Source organism: Otolemur garnettii, unplaced genomic scaffold (genome assembly GCF_000181295.1).
Source record: "Otolemur garnettii isolate 467f Iridium unplaced genomic scaffold, OtoGar3 scaffold00032, whole genome shotgun sequence".
NCBI classification, from domain to species: Eukaryota; Metazoa; Chordata; class Mammalia; order Primates; family Galagidae; genus Otolemur; species Otolemur garnettii.
Genome location: NW_003852427.1, coordinates 1139917 through 1148095, shown reverse-complemented (window position 1 = coordinate 1148095; position 8179 = coordinate 1139917). Strand labels below are relative to the sequence as shown.

The window sequence follows — 8179 nt, the reverse complement described above, 5'->3', positions numbered from 1 at the left end:
AAAAAAAAACAAAAAAAAAAACACTGTTAAAATACATATCTATCAGTAGAGGAATAGCTGGATAAAGCCTGTGACACCCTCCTATGGTGCATATTGGGGAGTTATCAGAAGGTGGTTTGCAAGGACTGGTGTGACCTGTGAGACATGGTGTACAGGGAGAAAACCAAGCTGAAGATGGGTTAGCTAAGCAGGCAGGACACCAGTCATGTCTACAACCCTCACCAGACAGTCTGCATATTGTCTGAGTATGAAAATGCCCAGAAGACGCTCTGGCAGCCCCCAAACTTGGCACCAGTCTCTGAGGACTTCACTATTTTTTGATTTTTTTCTTAATGACAGGAATGATAGCACAAATCATTTGTATATTTAAACAAAAAGCTACATAATTTGTAATAAAAAGTATAGTGAGTTCCCTGCCCCAGTGAGTCAAGTTTCTATATATTCTGTGACATATAACAATCCATGCTGTAGAAAATAAAATAGAAAGTAAAAATACAGACTTCTTTGTGGTCCCATCTTGTGTAGTGACCTGCCAGTGATTGTCCAGACACTAGAGTCCAGATGCCCCCCAGCCATACCTTAGGGCTTCCCTACCCCTCCAGTTCCCCCTTCTGGGAAGCTACCCCCTTGTAGCTTCATTCTGCCTCCTTAGACCCGGGTTAAGGGTGCTTACCTGGAAGGTCAAGGGCCACGGCCCGGTAGCCTCTCTGTGACAGCAGCTGCAATGTTCCCAGCTGCTCCCATGTGTGGGAGTTAAAGGCCTTTCCATGGAGTAGCACTACCTCCACCCTGCAGACATAAAGTGCAATGTGTATCCTGGGGGTCTGAGGGAACCTCTGTTCTTTCTTTCTAGGCTTCTCCCACTGCCCTCCCAGTCCCAGAACATCCTGAGTCTGACTGGATTCCCACATAGAGACTCCTCTTGGGCCTAGTCCCTCCACTAGACCCTTGGATCAGTACCTACCTGCGTGCCTGGTGGAGTGGAAGCACCTCACGGTAAAAGATGGGGGAGTTGCCAGGGGTGAGACCAGTCAGGACTGTGACATTGGGGTCTCCCCTGAGCCAGGAAGTCTGCTCAGGCAAGCTGGGTAGCCCCACATACAGTAGTAGGATGAGCAGCAGACCCAAGCTAAGCAGAGCTACTTGGGTCCTGCTCATGGAGGTCTGTATCACAGTCTGGAGAAGAGGAAAGGGAAAAGAGGTGGGACTGAGCCCTGACAAGGACCCCTGAACCCCACCCCCAAGACTCACCCAGAAGCCCCCAGCAGAAGAGTTCCAACCCTTGCCCCTTCCCTTGCCCTGGGCAAAGGTCTGAGGCAGGTGTCCTCACTACAGCCCGCAGGCCACATGCAGCCCACCTAGAACATTTATCTGGCCCGCGGGGTGTTTTTGCTGCCATTGCCTGTCCTGCTTAGCAGCCGACTCGTCCCAGGACCCGCAGTCCGGCCCTCCAATGGTCTGAGGGACAGTGAACTGGCCCCCTGTTTAAAAAGTTTAAGGACCCCTGGCCTGAGGGTTCACAAACTATTCCACATGCCAAGGCATCAGATACTCTGCAAACTTAGGAGGTGTCTTTGAGGTGTTCTCTGGCACACAGCATGCTCAGTGACCATCATCATCACTGTGGCAGCAAAAACCACTTCTGATCATCAAGTGATAGCAGGCTCTGGGCTTGGCTCTTCACATGCAAGGGCTCATAGATCCACAAAGAACTCTGGGGAGCAGATGGAACTATAGGTCTCTTACTGATGAAGAAATGGAGGCTCAGAGAGGTAGCTAATGGGGGACCTGGGATTTGAACCCAAGTCTGGACTCCTAACCACCAAGATATACTTGGGTTGGCAAGGAGGAAAGGGGTAGGTGGCAATGGATGAACTGGAGTCTTGCTGTTGGATAGAGTGGTGAGGACCATCAAGGGGACCTCCCAGCCAGATGTGGTGGCTCACACCTGTAATCCTAGCTCTCTGGAAGGCTGAGACAGGAAGACCCCTTGAACTTAGGTGTTTAAGACCAGCCTGAGCAAGAGCGAGACCCTCCCCCCCCAAATGGAAAAATTAGCCAGATATTGTGGCGGGTACCTGGGCTGAGGCAGAAGGATCGCTTGAACCCAGGAGTTTGAGGTTGCTATGAGCTAAGCTGATGCTAGGGCATTCCAACCTGGGGCAAGAGAGTTAGACTGTTTCAAAAAAAAAAAAAAAAAAAAGAAGGGGGGAAGCTCCCACTGAATGTGTGTTTGAAATTGGTCTTTTTATCTTGACACAGATAATGCTGCTAAAATCAGAATTTGTCTTATAATCATATTATATTTAATGGTGGACCCAAGCTGTATTAAGAGGCTCATGAAGAAGGTCCATGATAGGCTCAGCACCTGTGGCTCAAGCGGCTAAGATGCCAGCCACATACATCTGAGCTGGTGGGTTCGAATCCAGCCTGGACCTGCCAAACAACAATGATGGCTGCAACCAATAAACAGCCAGGTGTTGTAGCAGGCACCTGTAGTCCCAGCTACTTGGGAGGCGGAGGCAGGAGAATTGCTTGAGCCCAGGAGTTGGAAGTTGCTGTGAGCTGTGATGCCATGGCACTCTACCCAGGGTGACAGCTTGAGGCTTTGTCTCAAAAGAAAAATAAAAAAGGCCCATAATAGAGGAAATGCTGAAGCATGAAAGGATGTGGGATGAGAGGATGTGGGACCAGGGAGGAGCATGGTATACCTAGGAATGGAATGGGCAGCATGGGGCCAGAGAGATGAACACCACCCTCCTGTTCCCATTCTACACACACAAAAAGCTTCATCCCAATTGATTTGCTTCATGGATTCTTCAAGGCAGGGGCCTTTGCTAGCCCAGGGAACAGACCTCAGGACTCAGGACCCAAACAAGGCAGACAGCCCTGCCTTTTGAGATTGCTACTTCCCAACCTTGTGTTTTCAGTTTGTCAGTAAGATGAGATAGCCTGGTAGCTGTCATCTCAATCCTTGAGATTTAAATAATATAGTGGACTTGCCTTGGAGCTGTCCCTGTCATTTCTTGTGCCTTGGGTGGGCACCCCTGCATCACTCAAAGATTCCAGTAAACATGTTTTCTTTCTTGGAGGGGGGCAGAGTCTCACTTTGTTGCCCTTGGTAGAGTGCTGTGGCATCATAGCTCATAGCAACCTCAAATTCTTGGACTCAAGAGATCCTCTTGACTCAGCCCTCCGAGTAGCTGGGACTATAGGCACTTGTCACATGCCTGGCTATTTTTAGAGACAGGGTCTTGCTCTGGATCAGGCTGGTCTCGAAGTCTTGAGCTCAAGGGATCTGCCTGCCTTGGCCTCTCAGAGTGCTAGGATTATAGGCACGAGCCACCACACCGGGTCACAAACATGTCTTTAAGTACCAACTAGGTGCCAAGCAGAGAGTTAGAAGCTGGGGACCTGTCCCTCTCTGGGACACATCCCCAGCCACCCACCCCCAGGTTCTGGGGTTAGGTAGTGTGTGGGCCTCAGTAGCATCCTCTTGGGTGCTTCTAGAGAGCCAGGAGCCCAGCAAAGGAAGAGCGCACTCCTCTTTTCTTCCAGACCACAGGCTCAGACACATTCCTCTAATTGGGTGTTAGTCCAGGCTCTTACCAGGTGGAGTATCTCCACTGGACCTTTCCTTGTGGTCCCTTTGGGGTGCCCCCGCAACTCTCCTGGGAAGGAGGGGCAGAGCTTTGGTCATTGCCTTGGTAATCTAGGGTGACAGTGGTACTAGACAGAAACAGCAAGCCTGCAGCCATTTACTTAATCTGCTTTACAGATGGGGCTAAGGTAAACTGTGACTTTAGGTTACTGGAATATGTACATTGACAATAACAGGTGTATACACTCCCACACAGACAAGTCTTGTCCTCATACTTCTCTTCTGCACAAGCTATTACTTGCAAATATATGTACTTGCACTGGTCCATGTGCAAACAATCCCTTATAATAATATTGTCTAAGTCACACACACAGTCAAGTATCAGGAAGGTAGACTGGTGTAGACACATATGCTTTCAAAAACTACACATAGGCCAAGCATATAATCCCAGCCTGCCTGTTATCCCAGCATTTTGGGAGGCCAAAGTGAGAGGACTGTTTGAGGCCAGGAGTTCAAGGCCAGCCTGGACATCATAGCAAGATCCTATCTACTAAAATAAAAACCACAATCCAGGACCACATAAATACCCTCAGAAATACTCAGGTATGGTCATACAACCCTAAAAGTACACATTCAAGAAAGACACATGCACACACAGGCAGACTGACAAACACCCTCACACACACCCTCAGAAATGCACCCACAGACATACATACTGGTAAATATCCTTAAAGTTACATGCAGAAATACAGTAGACAGAAACAAGCAGGCTAACAGTTTGAGGAACACATCTCCCATATAATGCAGAAACACACACTGACAGACACCACACAGATACACAAGTAGACAAACACATACACCCAGACTGCCCACAACATATGCAGACACTTGCGCACATGTACATACAACACACCAACATGCACTCACATTCTCGGCCCCAGTGCCTCTCTTTCAGGACTCTGTCCCAGGGCACGGGGCAAGGGGCGGGGCAAAAACGTCCCTCCCTCGATCAACCTGCAGACCTTCCTCCTAGGAACACTCACCCGGCCCAGCGGGATGATCGGAAGGGCCCCGCCCACGCGGAACCAGCAGCCGAAAAGCGCCCGGACCATGGCGCGGCCCTCGCCCCTTCGGCGGCTGCTCTGACACTGGGCTGTGAAGAGCGAGGTTACGGAGGCGCGCCTGCGCAGTCCGCAGCCTCAGGCCCGCTGCCCAGTTTCGGAGTAGTCCCTGGGGAAGGGGTACTGGGGGCGTCGCCCCAAAGCTCTGAGACTCGTCCAATTTTCCACATTGCTTTTGGCCTAAGGGATGGCGGAAAGCCACCTGGCTTCTTCCTCCTAGAACATTTTCATCCTCGCTCCGTTCTCTGTACAATGGAGTTAAGGATAAGACCCACAGCATAGGGCTGTCGTTAAGTATAATACATACTTAAGGACCGGTTAAACCAAGAACAGGGCCCAGGACAGAGGCCTCCTTGTGTAAATGCCAGATATTGCTATGCAGTAGCATCAGCTTTCAGCCCAACTACTTTCCCCCCACCTACCACCCCACCCCTAAACGCAGGATATCTGTGTAGGAGGCTTCTGGGCGTCTTCATGTGTGCTTATGGTACTTATCCTGGTTGGAGATAAATGAACAATGTCCCAGGCTCAGCGCTCTGAGAAGCGACTAGCCTAGCATAGAGAGGCTGTGCGAAGCACGTGGGGTTTACTTCTTACTGGTGCCCTGCAGAGGTGGGCACCATCCAACTCATTCTGCAGGGGAACAGGCTTAGGGGCGTTGGGAAACGATCAAATGTACCTGGCTGGACATTGGTGGAGCCTTTCGTCAAACCTGTTGGGTTACTCCGCACCAGGCACACAACTCTGTGCCAGGCTGACAATTCGGCCAGGGGAGCTGTGGCTGGACATGAGGGGGATGGGGGCTGAAAAGGAGAAACAGGGGTATGATCCCGTAAGAGCCCTCCTCCTCAAGCTACGCTATGTCCATGTGGGGCAGGCCGTTGGTGGTTTCGGGACCGCGCAGGGCTTGGGGAAACTGAGGCCAATGTGGAACAATGAGGTTTAGCGGCGCCGAAGGAGTCAGCGGTAGCTTGTGGCCACAGGAGGGCGCCCGGAAACACGGCATAGCCCCCGCCCCCGTCTCCGCCCTGGAGCTGGACTCTTCCCTGCTTCCCTCCCGGGCCTCGGTCCACCGCCAGCTCTCGCCTGCCTCTGTTCTGCGCGGGTTCTCACGGCTTCTCAGGTACCCGCCCTGCGCTCTCGACCCCTCTCTTCCTCTCTCCAGTCAAAAGCCAACCGCACCTACCCCAAATCTTTCCATCTCGAATCTCTAGTTCCCCTGCTTTGGAGCTGCCCCCCTCCCCCACCGCTGTGTGCCCTTTCAGACCCGCTGGGCACGAACCTTGGTCAGAGGAAGGGAAAGGGCTATCGGTGGCGGCTCTCAGGACTGTGGCATCAGTGTATTGGGTCTCGGCGGGCAGCGCGCTAAACACCTCGCGTCTCTGGCAGGCCAGAACCCCAAAGCCCTTCCCCACTGGGCGCTTTGGTTTCCTCTGGAAATGGGCTTTCTACCTCAACCTGGGCTCCCTCGGGCCTATGGTGCCAACTCACGACAGTGCGTTGGAGAAGATGAGGCTGGTCAGGAAAAGAGTCAGGTACTTACCGTTGACTGAGCATTTACTATGTGCTAGGCACGCACATGCGCGGTCTCCTTTAATCCTATCAGCCACCTGGAGCTAGTACTGTTATCTCCATTTGTAGAAAAGGATAATAAGGATGAGACCAATAATCGCAATAGGAGCCCCACGTTTTGAGTTCTTACCACGAGCAGGCTTCATCACTTTTTTTAAAAGGCACCCTGGGTAGAGTGCCACCGCGTCATAACTCATAGCATCCTCTAAACTACTGGGTTCAAGTTATCCTCCTGCCTCGCCCTCCTGAGTAGCTGGGACTATAGGCGCCCGCCACAACTCTCAGCTAGTTTTTCTGTTTTTATTAGAGACAGGATCTCCCTTTTGTCTTGCTCTGGCTGGTCTGGGACTCCTAAGCTCAAGTGATCCACCTACCTCAACCTCCCAGAGTGCTAGGATTATAGGTGTGAGCCAATGAGCCTGGCCTCGCTGTTTTTTTTCTTTTCTTAAACTCTTAATTAAATTCCTAATTCTTGAAGTAGGTTTTATTGTTCCCATATTGCAGATGAAGAAGCTGAAGCCCAAGGTTATACAATTGAGTGGCAGAGGCAGAAATAACACCCATGTCTTTTTGACCCCAAAGGATGTCCCTAGAGTTCTGGAAGCCTCCTGGAGGCCTCCTTGTTGTTCCCTACCCTCTCTCTGTGGCAGCCTCCCTGCTCCACCTGGGCAAGATGTCCTGTGGCCCCTTAACAGCCTGGCTTTGAACCATAGGCACTCCACGAGCACGGCGGCAGGCATGGAGCAGAGCGAGGGCACCATCCAGGTGCAAGGCCAGAGTCTCTTCTTCCGAGAGGCACGGCCGGTCAGTGGGCAGGCTCATTTCTCTGTGCTGTTGTTGCATGGTATCCGCTTCTCCTCCGAGACCTGGCAGAACCTGGGTACGCTGCACAGGCTGGCCCAGGCTGGTTACCGGGCTGTGGCCATTGACCTACCAGGTACTTCAGGGGCAGGCTTCTGGGCAGGAGTTGGGGCATCTGGGAAGATATAGCCAGGCTGGGCCCAGAGCTTCTCCAGTCTTGATCCTGATGTGGTCTGGATACTGCCCAGTTGCTCCTCGCTGTTACCAGGCAGTGCCTCAGTGTCTCTGAGCCTGTTTACTCAACTATAATGGAAGTTAACCACACTCATGTTTGGGGCAGGCTCTAGTAAGAATGGAATGAGATTATCCAATGAGTGGGAGTTAAGTAGCTAGTACCTGATACATAGTAATTGATGACTGGCCAATTGGAAGTAAAATATTTTCACTAAGCTATAACCACAGGTTGTTGGAGCTCTGAGTAGTAAGACCTGAGTCTCCTCGGGGCAGGGCCTGGTCAGGGGCCAGGCCCCCAGTTGTGATTCCACATGCAAATCCCAGATCTATCTCTGGGGGATATAAGGGCAGCCCTCAGACCACCTGTTATAATAACTAGGACTGCCTGTTATAACAAGGACTGCTGGGTCCCAGCTGTTAGTGGAAGGGACAGGGCAGCATGGTTGATCTGAACCTCTCACTGGCCAGACTGGTATGGTTTCAGAGGTCAAGGGCAGGCCTCCAGCTTGGGCAGGACTCCTTATGACAGTGGGTTGGGCTGAGCTTTAGGGTAAAGGTCTTGAGCTAATCTTGTTGATGAAGGTGGCGGGTAGATATCAGTGTAGAACTGGGCCTTGAGCCACTGTTTTTGAGAAACCCACCCTGTGCTGATCCAGGGCCAAATGCCTTTTAAGCACAGCAGTCTTAACTGGCAGATAATTTTGTTATTCCCTTTTTTTTTTTGAGGCAGAGTTTCACTTTGTTGCCCTTGGTAGAGGGCCGTGGCATCACACAGCTCACAGCAACCTCCAACTCCTGGGCTTAGGCGATTCTCTTGCCTCTGCCTCCGGAGTAGCTAGGACTACAGGCA

At 51.5% G+C, this 8179-nt stretch overlaps 2 protein-coding genes across 3 annotated transcripts in view; one reads left to right on the top strand and one right to left on the bottom strand.

Moving 5' to 3' along the window:
• The window catches only part of ABHD14A (abhydrolase domain containing 14A), an 8062-nt gene extending 3325 nt beyond the window's left edge, over nucleotides 1-4737 (bottom strand). Inside the window, exons 1-3 of the mRNA XM_012804950.2 lie at nucleotides 4645-4737; nucleotides 965-1176; nucleotides 674-789 (exon numbers count right to left, since the gene is read on the bottom strand). Of these exons, the coding sequence (XP_012660404.1) occupies nucleotides 674-789; nucleotides 965-1176; nucleotides 4645-4713 (397 nt within the window). The 5' untranslated portion in view covers nucleotides 4714-4737. The remainder of the gene's footprint in view (nucleotides 1-673; nucleotides 790-964; nucleotides 1177-4644) is intronic.
• Nucleotides 4738-5755: 1018 nt separating this feature from the next.
• On the top strand, nucleotides 5756-8092 carry ABHD14B (abhydrolase domain containing 14B). Of its 2 annotated transcripts, none has more exons than XR_002773285.1 (2): nucleotides 5756-5845; nucleotides 7008-7108. XR_002773285.1 is itself a non-coding variant. In XM_023513008.1 (2 exons), the coding sequence occupies exons 1-2, from the start codon at nucleotides 6199-6201 to the stop codon at nucleotides 7282-7284; spliced, it is 336 nt and encodes a 111-aa protein (XP_023368776.1). In that variant the 5' UTR covers nucleotides 5858-6198; the 3' UTR covers nucleotides 7285-8092. The 2 variants fall into 2 exon arrangements, 1 of the variants encoding a protein (XP_023368776.1); XM_023513008.1 differs by lacking the exon at nucleotides 5756-5845 and adding an exon at nucleotides 5858-6257 and having other exon boundaries at nucleotides 7008-8092.
• Nucleotides 8093-8179: the final 87 nt, after the last annotated feature.